Source organism: Lepidothrix coronata, unplaced genomic scaffold (genome assembly GCF_001604755.1).
Source record: "Lepidothrix coronata isolate B3197 unplaced genomic scaffold, Lepidothrix_coronata-1.0 Scaffold27, whole genome shotgun sequence".
Classification (NCBI taxonomy): Eukaryota; Metazoa; Chordata; class Aves; order Passeriformes; family Pipridae; genus Lepidothrix; species Lepidothrix coronata.
Genome location: NW_016690207.1, coordinates 6,651,774 through 6,671,742, shown reverse-complemented (window position 1 = coordinate 6,671,742; position 19,969 = coordinate 6,651,774). Strand labels below are relative to the sequence as shown.

The window sequence follows — 19,969 nt, the reverse complement described above, 5'->3', positions numbered from 1 at the left end:
CTCAGTGCCAGCCATCCAAACATGTAATTCCATGTGCCAGCAGTAAAGCCTGGCTTTCCTGGCCTTGCAGGGTTTAATTTCTCAGTGGTGGGAATGCACAGTGTGTTGTATTGGCCATGAAAGGTGGTGTGATGGCAAAGGGAAGGGTTTAGAGCATCATTCCAAGTGCTGTTACCGGCCCTAATCAGATTTTCTGCCTTTTTCCTGACTTTCCAGTTCCCTGCTCAGCCAGCAGAGTTCCCCAGAGTTCCTGTGTGGCACAGAGGAGCTCTTGGCATCCTCTCATCCTTTATTACCCTGCTGCAGAGGCACAGTGGGGGTAGAGGAACTGTGGCATTTACAGGGGTGGAACCAGGCCAGGAGGGATTTCAAAGGCAGAGGAGGCAGCAATAAGTGGTTTTCAAGGATTGGTTTTGCCAGTGAGGAATGATGGAAGGCAATTACAGTTACCTGATATATCTCTTTTCTCCCCCACATCTGCTTAAATGTCACTGAACCTCACCTGGGTCAGGCCAGGCAGCTGCCTCAGTGCCCTGGGGTGTCTCTGGCTTCTAAAGGGACAGTGATGCTTCCGTGGTAATTTAGGAGGGAGGAGGATTAACTGTTCTTGAAAAGCTATTTGCATAAAGGTTTGCAAAGGAGAGAGTGATGAGAGTGTGTTCAAAGTGAGCAGTGAATCTGCACAGCTTGGCTGGCCCCATCCATCTGCTGGGGCAGTTCTCTCTGTTTAACACGTGGCAGTTCATTTTCCCATTCCTGGAGGAGCTGGGGAGCCTCCCCAGGCGTGGCAGGGCCCTCCTGGAAAATTCTGCAGAAGAGCTGGAGTTTTGTGCTCAGGAGAACAAGAGAGGAGGTGCAGGAATCTCCTGTCACCGTCCTGTGCCCACCATGGTCCTTGGCTGGGCAGGCCAGGGCTGACTCTTGCTTTGCCTCACTCCTGTTCCTTTTCTCTGGGTTCCCCAGGCTGACATTCCTTCTGTTGTGTGACTTCTGTCCCAGCTTTAGCTTCCTGCCTTTCTGCTCTCACAAGCAGCACCATGTCATTGTCCTTGGTGGGGCAGCAAGGGTCAAACCCAGCTCGGGTTAAACCCAGCTCAGGTTAAACCCAGCTCAGGTTCCTGCTCCTCTGCCTGCTCAGGTGAGCTGACAGGTAACAGGAATGGCTGATCAGCAGAACTTTGTGCACGTATTTTATGGGACTGGGCAAAATTCCAGCCTGGGAACTCTTCTCGTTTCTCTTTATTTACTTTACTTGTTATTATATTGTTCCTGTCCTTTCTTATGCCAAAGACTTTCCCACCTGCTGCTTTATTTTGCCTTTCCTTTTTTTTTTTCCTGCTGAGTCATTGCCCAACTCCCCAGTGATTTGTGTGCCTCCTTCCTGGAGTCCTGGCTGGGGTTGTCATGTCCCTCTGTACTTTGCTGTCCCATGTCACTCCCCTGCCCTGATCCAGGATCCTGCAGAGCTGCTGCCGTGGTGTCCCTGGGAGCAGGAGGAGTGAGCCACGTGCTGATGGCAGACCTGTCCTGTGCTCAGTGAGCTGTTGTTCCTGTGCTGTTCACATTCTGAGATTGTTCGTTTTCCTTGTGCAGAGGCAGCTGGTGAAGGCAGGCACATTATCCTGGAACTGAGGGACAGGAAGCCGTGTTTGCTTTTGATTTCCCATGCCCTGCACTGCTGGCATCTGCTGAGGCACTTACACACCTTCCAGGTTTTTTACTCTCTCTCATGCATTAGAGGGGTCCTCTGTTTGTTCTTTGAGTATCTTTTCAATCTTGACTTGTCTACAAATACATAATTCACTTTTTTCCTTTCTTTGTCCCTGCTTCCTTCTGCCTTTAAAATTGATGTTTCAGGGACTTTATTTTCTCACCTGATGTAAAATTAGAGGTTTCTTAAACCCACAAAATGAAGCAATGCAATTATTACACTTCATTTTAAAAGGGTGATTTTTTTCCCCAATTTTGAAATGACCTTGTTCTCAGTCACAGGTTGATTCTGTAATTCTTACATTTTCTTGCTCAGAGTTTACTTTTAAAATTAAAACACAAAACCTGACCATTTTTTTTCTTCCAAAGTGTTTGTATTTCAGATGCTTCCCCTCCAATTAATTAGAAATAACAACAACCAACAAAACTGATCTTTTTTTCCTGAGCTCTGGCATTCCCAAGGGATTAGGGTGATGGTGCATGATGCAGCATTGCATCACCCTTCCATGCCCAGGCCCGCAGCTCCAGCACTGGCAAAGCAGAGATAAATGTCCACATTCTCTTCAGTCGGTGTGAAGAGACACAGAGTGATGTTAGGACAGGATCTTGGTCTAGTTTAGCACCCTGGTCTCATGACTGGCATTGCTGCCCATGTCAGGGGTTGGAATTGGGTGGCCAACCCAAACCAGTCTGGGATTCTGGGATTCCGTGACCTGCAAAAGCCCCCATGATGTTCCCAGGGCAGAACGTGGCCAGAGTCCACAGAAGGTCTCTGAGGAGCGTGTTCAGATGTTCCCCATCCCCTCTTTGTGGAACCACATCCCCCTGCAGTGGAACCAGAGCGATGCTGGGGCTGCTCCAGGGGTTCCCAGCCTGGCACTGGGATCAGGCCCAGGGCAGCTCCTGGGGCTCTGGCCCAGCAGGAAGCCAGTCCTTCTGCAGATGGATTTACTGCTGCTGCAGGGCAGTGTCTGGACAGGTGGGCAAACACCTCTGCTGGCCCTCAGATGGCTGGGGAGGGGTGGGAGCTGCCCCTTTCAGGACAGCAGAGCCGTGGCAGGGCTCCTGAGGCTGCTCTGGGAGCCCCTCAGGCTGTTCCAGGAGCCTCCTGGCTGGGCAGAGGTGCTGTCCCGAAGCTCTTTGATGACACTGCTCTCTGCAGCCTGGGATCTCTCTGTGCACTGGTCCTGCCAGTCTTTGTGTATGGACCTCATTGCTTTCTCTCCCCTCCCCTCTTTGCCAGGAGTTCAGAAGGCAGTGGGAGAGGAGGAGCTGTTGTGTAAAACCTCCGTGCTCGGAGCCACAGGCTGGGAAAGAGCAGAGATCAACACTCTTATTCTCTTACCCTCCAGGAGTGTCCTAATGACCTGTTGTAGGCTGGGCTGGGCCTTGTCTCTGCTCCATCAGGCTACAACATTTTGTGGCAAGGGTTGGGGGAGAGCAGAGTGTGTTCCTCTGCTCTACACAGGAGGGGATTGTTCTCCCTAAGCCTTCATTTCTTTTCCTCCAGACCCTGCAAAGGTGTTTGGTTTTTCCGTGCCTTGTGTGTGGTGAGGGATTGGGAAACTGAAGTTCATTCCTTCCTGAGGGTCAGGCCCCCTCTGAAATCCTGGACAAGCTAAGCTGTCTGTTACTTTGGGGCTTGGAAAATGGATGGACATGTTCTCTTTGCTCAGCTCTTGTCTGCTTTGATGGAGACAGTCCTTGCCTTGATGCTTTATGGTCTCCTGGCCTACCCAAGCTCAGCTTTCAGCACAGTTGGGGTCACTGTTTATTATCTGGAGTCCATATAATCCAGGCATCCTGGCATCTCAGTGTTGTGCTGCTCTGAGCAGCCTTTAGAGTTATAGGGTTTTTTTATGATGTACCATCTCTCCATCTCTCCTCCAAAAAAGCAAAATAATCTAAATTAGACTGAAGCCTTGGCTAATTGTTCTTTCTCTATTCATCTCTGAGGCAGCAGGAAAGCAAGCAGCAGGGTTTCCATTCACAGCAGACTCTGCCAGCTCCTCTGCCTTTGTACCAAAATCCATGAGGGTGGTGAAGGTAAAAATGGGCAGCAGTGGCTGCAGCTGTACCCTTGAGAGCTCGAGGCAGGGAGAGTGAGGAGCTCTTTCCTGTATATTGGGGTTTCTTATTATTCACTGGAAAAGGTAATTAACAATTGCAAATTACTTCAGAGGCCAAAGTAAATGTAGNTATATATATATATATATATATATATAAAAATATAAATAACAATAATAGTGAATGATGAGTTATTATTCAGTCATTTCTTATGTGTATTACTTTATCAGAGAGGCCAAAATTCAGCCAAGATGACTTTATAACAGAGATGACTTTAGAACTGTCTTGCTGGGCAAGAGCAACAAAGATTAATCACAGGATTGAGATTTTTTGGTATTAATTTTCCATGCTGGGGTGAGATGCATGTGTAAAATCAGTGTTTAGTTGTTTGGGGTTTTTACCCTTTTTAAAATTCAAGTTAAAACTGAACTTTTGGGAGAAGAGGCTGGTCTTCTTAAAATATTAAGGAGAAGTAGCAGAATTCTCTGGGAGGAGTGAAGTGATATTTGTCTGTACTGCTGCTGAGCTGTGTTTGACTCCATTGCTTTTACAACTCTAGAATTGGGAAGCTGTACATTTTCCTTTGGCTTTGCAACCTCCATCTAAACATCTTTTATTCAAAGGAAGGGAGTACATCAGTGCTTCAGGCACTTCAGTTCCTAGGAAGGTGTGGGCACTAAAAACTTCCAGGGAATCGGGTGCAGTTACTGAGAGTTCAGCTGCTGGATTTCGTGAAGAAAGAGACTCAAAGCTGTGACAAGTCAAACCAGCTCTGAGCAGGGCAAAGCTCTTGTTCGGGTTTGGGTTTAATGGGTGATTATTTATTTCCTGCCAGTACACTCTTGAAGGGGAATGTTTCCCCTTTTCCAGCACAGTTTCAGTGATGTGGATGTGGTTTGGGTTTTGGTTGGGCAAATGTGAAACACGATGCTGGTTGAGAACCGCAGGGTCAGTTGGGAAGAACGTGCTGTTTTTCTGTGATGTTCAAAAAAGGATGTTTATGGTATGTTTAAGAATCAGTGGCACCTGCTTTTCTGCCTGTCTTGTCTGAGTTCTGCTACATGGTATGGAAATCTCTATAGCGAAAAAAATAGTTGAAAACTCCTTTGACTTGGCAGAAAAGGCATTTCTGTGTGTCAGTCAGGAGTTCCTAAGGGTTGGCAAGATAAAATCTTATCTTGGTTGAGATAAAGGGGTAGTTTTAATTCAGAACAGGCAGCACTAGTTTGGCCAACTCTCAGAAAGGCGGAGCTCCGTGGTGATTCAGGCTGGGTGTCTGAAGACCAAGAATGCTTTTTTTAATAGCTTCTCTCTTTAAAAGAGGCTTTTTTCCCTCCTGTGGCTGTTGCTAGAAGGGCAAAATCCCCAGTGCTGGTCCTTTTGCAGTGTCACTGCTCTGGACTAGTCGAGCCCTGTGCCAAGCCCTGTGTTGGGGTGGTGGGGAGAGGGCACAAGTAAGAAAACAGAAACAAGAGTAATCCTGCTCATTCAGGGGAGCTGGTGGTGAGGAATTGCTGCCACCACAGCAGGGAAAATTGAAACCCAAAGAGGAGTAATAGAAATGGTGATGACAGCACTTGCTGCTCCTGCTGCTGGTGCAAACAATTAGCACTATTCATTTGGGATAAAGCCCAATCAGTAGCATTTTCCAGAAAAGGGATGATTCTGCCCTGCCACCCTTCTACAAGCAGCCACACCAAGTATGTTGTGATGCACAAGGCTTGGTTCCTATCTCTGGATTCTTTTTTGCTTTCCTTGAGGTTTCTTTTCTTGTTCCAGGGCTGCATTTCTTTCCTGATGCTTCTGTGTTACTTTTTTCTGCTCCCTCTTTCTTTGGGGTGACATCTTCGCTGGGAGTGGCTGTTTGGGTGACTGTTCAGCCATCCCATATTTACCCCCATGTCTGAGTGGGCTGACCTGGAAGCAGCAGCAGATTGTGAACTGCTCCAAGGGCTCTGGAGCTGGAGGGAAGATCCACTCTCATGGTCTGGCTGCCTTACAAGTCACTGCAAGGGGGCAGGGAAGGCATTGGCTGGGAATTAGGGCACATCTGGGGTCACCCAGCTGTTCCTGCCCTGCCTTGGGGCACATCTGGGGCCTTCCCTGCCTTGGCTCTCACTGAATTCTCTTTCAGCTCGTCTGCACTTGCAGTGTGTTGAAATTTAACTTGTTTTTTAAAGTACCAGAGCTTGGTGCTTTTTTGTGCACATCTCTTGGCACTTCATTGCCACATCCTGGTGGTGTTTTCCCACCTAAATGATCCTGTGTTGCTGGTGGGGAGCTCAGCCCAGAGCTGAGTAGGTGTGGACACTTTGGAGCCCAAACCTCTCTCAATTCCCCAGTGCTCTCCTGCTCACACCTTGTGACACCTGGGCTGAGTTTGTGTTCCTGTGTGTCCTCAGCTTCCCGAGGATTTGGGCTGGATGCTGTCGTTATTGTTTAAATGCTGGGATGAATTCAGAGCCTTTAGAACACCCTGAGGTGGAAGTTGGCTGTGCCTTTGCTGCATTAATTCATTCACTGTGGTGGGAGGAACTCGCTCTCCTCTGAAAAAGATTATTCTGAATTAGAACAAAATTTTCTTGGAAACCCAGTACAAAACGGTGCAATTTAAATTGCAAAGGGGCAAAAACATTGTCTGGGCTGTAGAATGACAGCTATCCAGGGTAAGTTAATACTTCCAAGTGCTCCTAACTCTGATGTTTTTACATCATCAGTGACGGTTTGTGCTCTGTCCACTTGAAGTTCCGTTCTCTGAAGTGTGTCAGGGCAGAAGTGTGTCATTGCTTTGGTTGCATCTCCTCTTCTTGAGTGTCACCTCATCTACCACTTCTGAATTCCATTTCCAGCACTCTTTCCACCCCTCCTGTCTCTCCTGGTACCAGAGAGCACTGCAGAACCAGAGCCCTGCTTGCCAGCTGCCGCCGCTGCAGCTCAGCTACCGGGCAGGCTCTCAAACTTTGGCAGCAGCCTGGCCCTGGATTCACTGGGGGTTTCCATGGGAGGGATGTGCTGGACACAAATCCAGAGGGTGGTTTTGGGCAGGTGCTGATACAGATAAGGGCACTGGGAGGTTGGTTTTGTTTTCCTCCCTTACAAAAGATTTCTTGGGTTTATTCATCTTTGCTCCACAAAGTGCTGCCTGTTCCAGAGTTACCAGAGAAATAAAAGTTGCAAACAAAGGAGGGATGCAAAGCACAGAAATGCAATTTAAGTAACAAATGGGAGGTGCAGGGCACAAAGATTTATCCATTTGGAATTGGACAGTGTGTCAAGGGCTGATTCAAAGCCTTGCAGAGTTCTGCTTTTTTCTGCCATGTTGTCTGTAAAGGGATTTGCTGATAACTCACCTTCATGGGCAGAGAAAATTCTGTAGCACAGATAAGAGTGTCTGGGAGGGAAAGGAAAAGAAAGGCCTGGATATAAATGAGGAAGAATTTATTTTTGTGGTTTTTTTCCCTAAGGGAATGTCCACGTGAGTTTCTGAAACAGAGCTTTCTTCTCTTTATCTTCACTCTTGGGATTTGATGTGACACTGGGGGTGGCAATGGAAGGGGAGCCTGGAAATGGTTGTGTTTTCTTCAGTAAGGAAATAGGAGAGAAAAGAATGGGATATTGGAAATAAGGACATCTCATGGGGGTTGGGGATCTCATTTGAACCTACGCAGAACTGTGGTTTGTCAAGCAAAAAAAACCCAAACAAATTGTGAAATATAAGTCTCCATTGCTAAGAAAACAAATGCTAAAAGGTGCATTTTTATTAAAGGGGAAGTTGAGTTTTTCAGACTACAAAATCCCATTTCGTCCTTGTGCTAAGTTTGAGACAGCATAAAAGCCTCTAAAATATTTACCTTGGAGTTGTGTTGGAAAGAATATTATATAGCCCTGATACCCAATGTATTTTTGTCTGCTATTTCAACTTAAAAATGGGTTTCTGACTTTTTTTAAATTTAGAAATTGCCCTGCTTTAATTTTTTTATTTTAAGCAAGCCAGTTCATGTATTAAATTGAAATCTGTACAAATTACAGTTAATTATAGGCAGCTCAGAGTGAGGCCTAAAATAGGTCACACGCTGTTTGGAATAATATGTGCCCAAAATGATTAAATCTGGTTTGTTGGGCCTGAAATTGGTTCTGGGGTGTTTGATCCTCCCCTGGCTGCTGTTCTTCCCTTCTCCTGCTGCCACGGTCAGTGTGCTCCTTGGGAAGGGAAGAACAGGATGGGATTGCTGAGCCTTCTGTCTAACATGAGGGGCTTTTTCACTCTATTTCTTGGGGGTGGACTGAGATCCTTCCTAAATGTTGTCACATTGGATTCCAAGGGGGAAGATGTGCTGTTTTACTAAAATGAAAACAGCTGACACTAAACTTCATTTCTTCCTTTTTTTTTTTTATTTTTGAGTCCTGACTTCGAGGGGCCATTTCTCCTCCTCCTGTTTGGAGGGATGATGGCAAAGCTGCCCAGTGAGTCAGCACAGGCTGGTTTAACCCTCTCCAGCTCAGCTAATGCCAGCTCTAGTGTTTTTGTTTATGGCTGATACACGGTCCTTGGCTTCCTGTTGTCCTTCAGCTGAATGAATGCTTATGCCAATTTTTATTATTCTGAATGCTCCTGAATTAATTACATTAAACAACTTCACCAGTGACCTTGAGCAAAAGTGATTTCCAGCAGCGCATTCTGCATTTATGTGCTGACTTAATAAATGGCTGCACACTGCCACTGCTCAGCTCTGCTTTCACATACCTGCATGTATGTCCTTGCTGGGAACTAGTTATTGTTTTAATCTTATGCAGGAATATATATGCATCTCCATTTTGGGGCGCATTATTGCAGCAGGTACTTGTAAAATGGTCTGCCAATAAAAATATGAGGTACCTGTGGTGCAGGGACTTACCTGCAGATACACCAAGGAATTTGTTTTTAAAGCAGATGTGCTGTGAAAATAACAATGTGGACTTGAGCTTGGTCATTTTGCTTCCTGACCAGGTGTGGTGCAGTGTAAATAGAAGGGGGGGTTATTTTTTCCCTTGCACAAACCTGGGAGCTCTGAAAACCCAACTGCCTTTTTCCTGCTCTTCTCTCCTCTGTCACTAAGCCCAATTTCTGCATAACCATTGGTAACAGCAGGTCATCAGCTGATCTGCATGTTCAGGGAAGGCTGAGACATAAAACCCTGCCCTGGGTGAGCTCTGGAGCCCCACTGCTCCCGGGGATCAGCCGTGGGGAAGGAACTGGGGAGGCCCTTGTGCTGCCCTGGGTTTGTCCCTGAGCTGAGGAGCACTGCTGGCCTTGGGCAGCAGCTGTGCTGTTGGGCAGCAGGCTCTTTGGGGGGAGTTATTTGGAAGGGTAAAACTGTGATTCAAAAACTGTCCTTTCCCAAGAGGTGGTTTTCAATAGAGCTCAGGATGCACAGACAGGAACCTCAGGCCCACCCCTGCCAGCAGCCAGACTTTAACGTGGGTCTGAGCTGGTCCAGGAGGCTCCTGACTGGACTGAATTCCTGCCAGGTCCATCCCCATGAGGACTTGTGAGTGTTCCTCAGCCCTGCCCACCCAGGGCTGGCAGTGGGGAGGGGTTTGATCTGATCTCAAGTCCCAGCAGAGTTCAGGCTGCAAGTTAAACTGAGTGCTGTCCACCTTTGGATGATTTGGGGAAACTGCCTCAGCAAAGGGACTCACTGGAGGATTGAGGTTGTTCTATGTCAGGTTTTCTGGAAAACTCCCCAAGTGCCAAGTGCTTTTGTTTTCCTTTGGTGCCATCCCCCTGTGCTGTGAAGTGCCAGAGCTGCAGGAGTGTTTGGCCAACACTGTGAGCACAGGGTGGGATTGTTGGAGTGTCTGGGCAGGGCCAGGAGTTGGCCTGATGATCCCTGTGGGTCCCTCCCAACACAGCCCGTTCTGTGATTCTGTGAAATGGTTTTTGGTTGTTAAAGAGCACCAGTGCTGGGCTGTTGGTGGTGCTGTACTGAATGGAAGTGGTTCTGAGCCATGGTGAGATGTGACCCCTGTGACACTTTATCTTCAGCTCTCAGGTACCACTTCTCCTTGTCACCCCTGCATCTTCCTGCACCCCTCCACGTCCATCTGCTCCTTCCCTCCTCAGGAATGGGAGTGTCTGGGCAGGCTTGTCCCAGTGCTGTGAGAGCCAGGACACCCCATTCGTGTGTGACACATGTCTATGCTCTGATAATGGCAGTGTGGTTTGACACATCCCCTGCCCCTGTGACCCCACCTGCTGAAATCCATCCCCAGGGATGAGTTACTGCAGTTGGAGCCTCCATTTAATTCCACTGAGCTGCTCAGGAGGTATCCAGTAGGAATAATAATGGTGAAATATGTAAGTGGTGATTTCTAGATGTAGAAAGGACTGAGCAACCTCCTATTTGCTTTTGACACTGAAATGGAGTGATAGTGGGAGGTAGGAGGAAGGCTGTTGTAAATGTGATGCAAGGGCCACCAGTCATTCAACACTTGTTATTTAAGTCAGAGTAGCTCCAGTTATTTATTTGCATATGCTTATCTTTTATTATTTGTTCAGCTAATCAGGTTCTGGCGTCCCAGAGTTCATTTCCATTCTTTTCCAAGTGTGAATTCACTTGCAGGTCTACTTTGGATGGGTTTTCCCCCTGGTTTCATCCACGGAGTGCCCCATGACCACATTCCCAGTGGGATGGATGGAAGCTGATGCTCTAGGTGAAACACTGAAATGTTTTAGTTGGAGAAAGGCTTTCCCTGGCTGACTGGACAAGTTCTAAATGTTGTCTCATGTTATGAACAGTTGTCACTTAGCAGCATGCAAGGCTAATTGTAGCTGATTAGCTGATTGCACTTGATCATTCCATGTGCTGAAAGCATCATTTTTCCAGTATGTGCTTCTGTGAGGAAAGACTGAATTTACCAGTCTTTGCATTGGCACTGAACTCCAAACAAACACGAGATCAGATGGATGTCCTTGGATCTGGGTCAGGCCATTCTTTGCCATTTTGGGGGCTCCTTTGATCTGTGCTGCCCTTGGATTAGTGGGAGCAGATGGGGTTCAGTCCTGCTTTGTGTCATGGTGATGTTTGAAAACTCCAGCAAAGATCAGAGCAGCGTTTGCTGGGCAAAGGGGAGATGTGAGGGGAAGGGCTGGGCAGAAAAAAGCTGAATTTTAACAAGGCAAACAAAAAGAGGAGATTGCAAAGGAACTGCTGGGAGCAGGTTCTGACTGGGAGCTGGTGAGATGGTCCCTGTTGGTGTCATTGGGGTGAGGGAGGGGAGTGAGGCTGAGCCCTGTTGTGGAGTGGAGATCATTCCAACCATTCCCAGTGGGAAGGAGAGGTCCAAAGGCAGGACATCCCACTGCCACTGCCCCACAAGAAGTTCCTGCTGATGAGCTCAATTTCAGGCACCTCACCAAGGCAGGAGCAGCATCTTTTCCTTCCTCTGTTCTGTGTTGAAACCTCAGAGCTGTTTGTAGCTGTTTTTTACTGGTAAATAAGAGCTCAGTGCCCTTTTCCCTGGGGGCAGTTTTTTTAATACTTTTATATTTGTTCCTGAATCAAAACAAAAGAAATCCAAGCTAGGGCTCAGTGATTCTGATTGTGCAGTGATTTCTTAATTCTTTTTCTCATACTGGGCAAAGTGATGAGAGAAACCTATTCTAGAGGAATTGTTTTTATTGACTGACACTGTGTTCTGAAAAAAAATGTCAAGCATCTACTAAAACAATGTCTTTTATGCGTTGCCAAATAATAGAGCAGGTTTGTTCAGTAATATGTATGCAAAAGCATGAGAATTCTGTGATTATTTTTATAAAGCTTTTTAATAACTAAGAACATGTCTCAGAGCTTGTAAAAGCTGAATATTCCAAGAACTTATTCTTTTCATAAAGTGCTTAAAGAAATGCCAGTTATGCAAAGCCTGAATGCAAATTCTTACAGCCCGGTTCAACAAAGCTCTTTGGTTTTCCATGTTCCAATCCCTTGCAGAGCAGGGAGTGCATTTCTCTGTACTCACTGATGGATTCAGAGCTGGATGTTGCTGAGCTGAGACATAAAACACAACCAGTGAGATGGGGGCAGTAAATGAAGCTGCCAAAACCATGGAAGAGCAGAACCAAAAGAAGGCGGGTCTGTTGACCCTCAGTTGCTCTCAGATGTAGAGAAGGTTTACCAAAGGTGTTTGGGGGTTGATCTTCCCATGTACCTACAGAACCAGGTTTTGAGGAGAAGAAACAGGAAATTACTTCTAAGCAGGCAAGATAAAATCTTTTACTCAATATTAAAATAGAGTTGAGCCAACTTTTCTGATTTAGGGTATGGTTCTACATTTCTGAAGGTTTAGCTCAAGACACAGGTGAAACTCCTGAGTTTTGTAACATTCTGGTTAACTTTGGTGTATTTGAATTTCCATTGGAGTGTCTGTAACTCAGTGCCTGTTTTGGCATAAGAATTTACAGAGTTAGAGGAGTTACAGAGCATTCTGAGTTGGAAGGGACCCCAAGGGTTTGTGGTACAGTCTGGGGTTCTCCTCTCCCCTCCTCCCTCCCTCCCCCTCGCTGGGTGTGAGAAGCATCTCCTCAGTGTTGGGTTATTCCATACACTGAAGGTCCTTGGAACTGATCAGGGGTGTCCAGGGCCTGCTGGGTGAGAACGTTTGCAGTACCCTCCAGCCCTGGAATCACAGAATCCCAGGGTGCTTTGGGTTGGATGGGACCTTCAAGATAATCTGGTTTCATGTCCTTTCCATGGGCGGGGACACCTTCCACTAGCCCAGGTTGCTCCAAGCCCTGTCCAGCCTGGCCCTGGACACTTCCAGGGATGGAGCAGCCACAGCTTCTCTGGGCAACCTGTGCCAGGGTAAACCTCACAGTAAAGAATTCCTTCCTAATATCGAATTAAAGGATCCTTTTCAGTTTGGAGCTACGTCGCTGCAGGCTGTGGGGGCTCTGGTGCAGCTGAGGGTTTGAGGGGCTATGTGCTGGGTCTGGGACCCTGGGAACACAACTAGGGACTGAAAAGACAGTGACCAAGGAGAGAAGGGACCTGTGGGACCTGAAAACACCTCCTTGCTAGAAATGGGAACTGTCCTGCCCAGACTTGCCCATTTGCCCACAGGTTTTAAATTCCAGGTAATCTGATTTTGTTGGTGCAACTTTTCTTTGACAGCTCAGAAAATGTGGTTTAAATATTGTTGCAAATTAGTAAACAAGGTATATATTTGGAAGTCTGAAAACTCAGTAAAACCCTCGAGCAAAATAATTGTCTGACTGTATTGGAGCTTGTATTAAAGCATGTCCTGAGAGCTGGACCAGGGCAGGGAACCAAGATGTTAATTAATCAATCTCTGCAGTGCTGTTGGCCTTCTCTGCCTCCCTCTGCACAGGAACATTCACAGTGGAAGGGTTACCATGTCCACTCTGGCATTTAAAAAATTAATCAAGTGATGGTGCTGATTGCAAAAAGATCTTTCTTTAAAATTTCCTATATTTCATTTTTTTTAAAGTTTTTTAAATGTCATATGTTCTTCATTTAAGAAGAAAGGTTAATGCAAAACAAAAAAGACATTTTTTTCTTCCTCAGAGAAAGAGATTTCATCCAACTCAGAGTCTCACTGAGCAGGTGGTGATACAAATCAAGAAGGAAGGCATTTGTTTTGTTCTTTAAAAAAATATTTTGTAGGAATAGAAACCCCAGAACTAAAAATATGTGTGAAGTGGGTTTGGTGACCATGTGAATTGGCTTCTAGAGCAGAATGGCAGTAACTGGATTTGGGGATCCCACATTCCCTTTGACTCCAGTGCACTGATCACATCCAGCTCAGCACTCCTGGGGGCAGGTGAGCACCAGGCTGAATTTGGAATTTGAAAATTGGAAAACCCAGAACTTTTGACACTCTGAGGTATTTTAGAACTGTCTTTGTAGCTGTAACTTACATGGTTCATTTTTGAAAGCAGTCACAACCAGTAAAATGGAATTAATCTGTCTTTGTAACAGTGCTGATCCTGTTCAGGTCTCTGTTCCCATGGCTGGGAGATTTCAAACCCAAAGATTTCCTGCTGTATCTGGGCACATGGATAAATGTGCCTGTGATTCCTGACGTTCCTGGAGAGGTGAATATGGACCAGGGAGCTGCACAGCACGGGAAACTTGGGTTTATTTTTCAACCTCTGCTCCCCCAGCCCAGCAGTGCTCAGCCCTCAGGGACCCACAGCCCCCAGGCTGGTGGGAACTCCCAGAACCGGGGGATCAACATGAGTTCAGTGGCCCCGGGACACCCAGAGCAGGGCTGAGAAATCCAGGGACACCCAGAGCAGGGCTGAGAAATCCAGCCGGGCTGTGCTTGCTGCTGTTGGAATGACATTTCAGTTCAGGGCTTTTTAAATACTCTCTTATTGTAATATACTGTCACTGCCTTCATTTTCCTTGTGCAGTGCCTTCCCAAACAATTGAATTTTGGCTCTCTGAGGACGAACTTCCATCAAAAGCAGCAATTACAGCTTTTAACTTGGTTCAGTCAGTGGCAGCAAAGCCTTTGGTTGTGCCAGGCTCTCACTCTGTGGTCAAGGATTAAACACAATCCATTTAGCATTTGTTTATTTACGAGGTGGGCTCAGAACTGACCTTTTACAGCTTCAGACTGACTGCAGAAATCTTGTTTTACATAATGCACGTGGCCATAATGTAATCACAAGGGTGTTGACAAAGCTGATTGGAAACATGGGAAATGAAATCCTGTCCCAGGTCAGCACTGCCAGCCTGCACTTCCCGGCTCCTGTTCCATTTTTCCTAGGGCTCTCGGGCTATCTCAGCTTTCCACACTGCGTGATTACTTCCCCCCTTTCCAGTGTGTTAGTTTGAATTTCATGGACACAGAGTTTACTTGGAAAATTGAGTTGGGGGGATGGGGGGCATGTGCATTGTAGTTTTTTCCCATCTCCCTCCTGGCATTCCCTGGTTGTGTGTGTGTGTCTGTGGTGTGAGTTTGAGGTCAGAAATGAAGATGTATCAGTGATTCTCGTGTGATTCCAACTTCTTGCCCAAGCTTTGGGTCAAATCTCAGTTCTTATTTCCTTGGGATGAAAAGGGGCAGTTCGTGACACATGAAGAGTTATCTTAATTCTGTTGTCATACATTGTATGATGCTTTACAGCTTGATCAGTACATTTTAAACCCTCTAAACCAGAATTTTCAAGGTATTTTTCTATTGTTTCACTGTTTTTCTGTTGTTTCACTCAGCAGTTCTGAGCTGTGATTGATAGGGGTTGAATATTTATTACATTGTGAAGGATGGGATTCTCCACTCAGGCTGGGCTGGGTTGTTTTGGCCTTTTGTGCAAATTATTTGAGCAACATAAACACTGGTTTTTATCAGATAGTGTTTGGTTTTCAGTCTAGAGTGGTATCAGCACAGGCCTTAATTAAATCGTGGCTTTTTGGGTAAAATTTATATATCTGGGAACACATCACTTTCTGTGGGGCTCTAAATCCTCCTGAATTGTTGGTTCTGTGGGGCAGAGCTGTGCTCTCACATCGCCAGAGCAATCTCCAGGCACAACAAGAGTGTGATAGAAATAATAAATAAACTAATAAATCAGTTTTCCTCAGCTCTCACCCCTTAAATTGAGGTCAGAAAGAAACACCATTGGTGGCAGAAGCAGTGAGGAAACTGCAATCCCTGATGTCCCATGAGGAGCACGACTTAAAATCACATTTGGCATTTAATTTAGGGAGTACAGAGCCAGTGCAGAAGGGAGATGTGTCAGGCACACAATTAACTCTGATAGGAGGCTCTCAAACCACGGGGCACCTCAGGGAGTGATTTGTCACCACCCTCCCAGAGGGGATCTTTAATTGGTGTGTCATGACACCAAATCCATGACAATTGTGTTATTCCTGCTGCTGTGGGCCAGGGAACCCGACTAAGGGGAACAAAAGCTTCTGGAGGAATCCCACAATGTTTTAAAAAGTTCCATCTTTCCTCCTCCCTGTTAAAATTGAGGAGCTCTTTCCACAAACCCACTTTTTGTGATTCTTTCTCTCTTGTTCAGACATAAGTGTGGAAATACATCAGATTGTGGATGTGGGACTCCTTCAAAGCCACAGGGAAAGTCCTTGTCTACTGGAAGTAGTATTTAATGTTTACAGTATTATAAACAAGCAGTAATTGTAGTGTCTGTGAGCATCTGTACAACAGTTATGGACAACTGTGGAGCTTATGGACATCTAGGTGAATATTCATTTACGTGATATAAAGTTTTCATTTAAGATAAAATTTGTTTAATCTAAAGCTCCTGTGCTGATCACTGGTAGGTGTTTCCTGCCTTGTGATACACACTCAAGGTGTGCAGGCAGGGCTCCATAAGGCACCCAAGGGTTTCAATTCCTCATAAATAAACATGGAAATAAATGATGGGACCAGCAAATTGGATTTGAGATGGTGGAAAGGGACATCAGATGTTTGCTTGATACAGTTGTGTCACGTACAAATGTAGGAGTTCTGACTAAATTAATCAACTTGACCTCCCAGAGAACTTCAAAGGGGGGTGTGAGAGGGGCTGGGCCTGGTGTGAAATGTGCTGCAAACATTTGTTCTGGTACATTTGGTTCTCAATTTAAAATGAGGAAGGTTCATTCATCTGCGGAGACATTGCTTAATGGCCTCCAAGCAGCCAGAACCTTTATTAATCTCACATTTCATGGGAAGGGCAGAGCTGCTGAGTGCTGAAAGAAGTGGTATTTTAACTGAACTGGTGTTTGTGTTCTGATGGACAGGGTTACCTTTCATCCTGACTTCTCACTCATCTCCAACTCCCCTGGAATACCCAAAGGTGGCTGTTACAGAGCAGCTTCTTCAGCCTGGTTGGCCTTTAATGCTGACAAGGTCCTTGTGTCAGTGTTTTGTGGAAGTGCTCCTTCATGTTTTCCCTTTCCATGGAAGAGAATCCATGGCAGAAACAAGAGAATTAGTCTTGTTACACTTGACATGTGTGGTGAATCAGACACGTGGATGTTGTGCTGTTTATTTGCTTTGAAAATTAAAATAATGCCAAACATATGTAATGGATAAAGATGTGTGAATATGGTTATGCCTCTGTACAATATTCCAAGCTTGGCCTGGGATGAGGGCAAGATTTTCCCAGTGGTAGGAAAACTTCCCCAGCTCTTGTTCTGAGCTTTACATGCCCAGGGGAAACAGTGTGAAAAGCAGAGTGTGTTGAGAAGCTGCTTTTTCTCCTCCTCTTCTCCCTTTCTGGCCCTTTTCCTGCCCCTGTTTCACTGCTGCAAGTGCACACAGGTTATTTTCCTTCCTTCAGGTCACTGCTGGGGAGGGAAAAGCCACCAGACTTAATCCATAGAGGACTGATATTACCTGCAGCATCTGCAGCCGTGCTTGGGCTCTGTCTCAGATGGCCTGGCATGAAATAGTTACCATTAAACATTAATCAGGGGGCACAGATGGGTGTCAAGTGCTTAGAACTGCAGCAGGGAGAGAATCTGCAGGATCATTTCCAATATTTCTGTGATGTGATGAAGTATTGAATGTCCAGCAGTAGCTGAATATTTTGGCAAATGCTCAAAGAATTCACTGTTTTAAAGGTGCAGTTTATTTCCAGTAAAAGTCCAGAACACCTTCCATAGGAAGAATAATGGGACTATTCCAGGATCTCAGTGGGAAGGGTTTGGGAAGAGTTTATCATGGAGTTTTAGAGACATAAACAGGTTAAAGAAATAATGTGAGTAAATTGATTGTAATTGGTAAAAAGGACTGGGTGCTGTGACATCCATGTTCTGCAGGATGAGGGGACAGCCGGGAATGAGGACCCGATTCCCAAGATTATTGGAAAATAGGACATATTATCCTCTGCACTCACCAGCACAGCCAACAGCACATTCCTGAGGAGAAATCCAGGGGGAATTGCCAGAAGCCTGAGAGACTGTGGAGTGAATCCATTTGTACTCTAGAAAGTGCTGATAAAGATGTAAATGCAATCTCATTATTTGCCAGTCTTTAAACTGAGACAGCATCTGATAAGCTGATTGTTTGAACTGTGCTGTGGAAGGGGGGCCCTGATCACATCACCCTCCCTTACCTTCCATCCCAGTGGAATTGCTGTGGGATAACTTGTTTAGAATCTTTAATACAGCTGCAATATGGCCAAATCCAAACATCTGGAAATCCTCAGGGAAGCCTTACTGAGCCTTTTCAAAATCATGAGGTTAATTTAAAAAAATAAGGATTTTTAAAATCAAATTTAAAATTATTATAAATTAATGTTGTTTGTTTGTTTGTTTATCTCTTGTTTTGGAGTGGCACAACCTGGTTTCCTCTGCAACCAGCAGCTTTCACCTTCTGCTTTGAGTTAAAATAAGTGGTAAACTACTGAGGGCGTAAGAACCAGGCCAGATCTCCTCCTCTTGATACACAAAGAAGGAGAAATGGAGGGGCCACCACTCTGAGCAACAAATGCTCAGGTTTTCAACCCCCGGATTATTTGAAGGCACATTGCAAAGGTGCAGATCTCCAGTCTGAGCTGTCACTGCACCCCTGTGTTCCAGATCATGGTGTTTCTGTGCAAATTTTGTTCAGCTCTGCCCAGCTCTCACCATGGGGGAGTTTTTTGTGCCTCTGGAGGGGCAGGGGATGGTTGTGGTGGGGAGGCCACACAAACCCCGGGAGCAGCATCACCCTCAGGGCTGTGAGTTTGGGCTTGGAGACCCATCTTCCCTGGGCTGTTTTTTATTGGAGCAGGAATGTGATCACAAAGCTGTAAAATTCAGTGGGATATAATTCTGTAACCCAGCCCTGGGTTACTGGGAGTGTTAATTACTCCATCCTTAACCCTCCTGTAGAGCACAAAGGAGAGTTAACTGCTTTGGCCCAGTGTCAAGCTGCACGTTGGGGTTTCAGAACTTCAAGTCTTGGATCTGAAGCAAAGGAGTTTTATGAACTGGCTTTCAGCAGTCGAGTGCTCTGTAAATCAGCAGAGTTAGAACCCAGCCCTGCTCTTCTGCCCATGGGTTTGCACAGCTGGTTATCAGCATGGTTATATCCGAAGTAAATAAGTGGGGATCTATTAATGCAATAAAAGTCTGCCTGAATATCAGGTTTAATGAAACCAGGATGGGCAACACCAGGCTTCGAGCAGGGCTTTGGTGCCTCAGGTCTGAGCCATAATCTCTGCAAAGGCACATTTATATAAGCAGAAAGTGCAATATATATATATAAGGAGAGAGAGGCAGACAGAGAGACAGTGTGTGTGCTGTCATGTGGAGGGGCTGAGGAGCTTTCATGAATTCTTTCTCAATTTTGATTTTTGAGCCTCTGATCTCTGAGCAGGCTTGAAATATCCTTCACAGGGTATTTGAAAATTGGCCCCTTACCTGAAGAAGTTTCCCGTGCTCACATGAGGCTGATGGGAGGTGCTCACCCTTCAGATGAGATGGGGAAGGGCTGTGAGGGGTTATGGCTCAGGCCATGGGGTGTGAATTTAGGTTAAGATTTGGAAGCTGCTGCCCCATTTCAGGCAGAGCCTTCAGTGACAAGGAGGGAAGCCTTCAGTGACAAGGAGGGAATCAGATGTGTGTGTTTGTTCTTCCAAGGCTCCTGGTGTTTGCTGGGCAATAGGAGCCATTTCCCTGAGTTGGACTGAAAATCCTCTGCATTTTCTGTGTTGTAGGACTTGCAAATTGTGCAGTGATTAAACAAAATTATCCATTGGTTGGTTGGGAAGTGTAGATTTCTCTCCACCAGATTTACACGCTTGTCCTGCTTGTGTGATGAGGAAGTCAGAGGAACTCAGAAGACACTGAGATTTCTGGGTGTACAAAAGCATTTTATATTGTCATGTAACTGAGCAGCTCAACAGGCTGGATGTGAGATTCCTGAGGAATTGCCACTGAGTGTCCAACCTTCTGTCCTCCTTTGCAGAATGATGAAGTCCTCTGTCCATCCAGAAGAAGATGACTTTGTGCCAGAGCTGCAGAGGAGCATCCACCCCCGGGAGAGGCCGGACTGGGAAGAGACGCTCAGCGCGATGGTAAAACACCTGGGCTGTGCTTTATACTCATTATTGCCACTTCTAAGCACTCTACTCTTCTATCCCACTTACCCATTTACATTCCCCGAGTTTCAGCCTTTTAAATGGATTGCACAGTACTTTGAACAAGCCCCAAATGCTTCCCTTCCTCTGGCAGTGTGTCAGGGAGAG

At 46.0% G+C, this 19,969-nt stretch overlaps 1 protein-coding gene across 1 annotated transcript in view; it reads left to right on the top strand.

The window, feature by feature from the left end:
- LOC108494676 (rho GTPase-activating protein 32-like) overlaps positions 1-19,969 on the top strand; it is a 93,864-nt gene that overhangs the window by 14,369 nt on the left and 59,526 nt on the right. Inside the window, exon 2 of the mRNA XM_017809454.1 lies at positions 19,690-19,798. Coding sequence (XP_017664943.1) covers positions 19,690-19,798 — 109 coding nt within the window. The remainder of the gene's footprint in view (positions 1-19,689; positions 19,799-19,969) is intronic.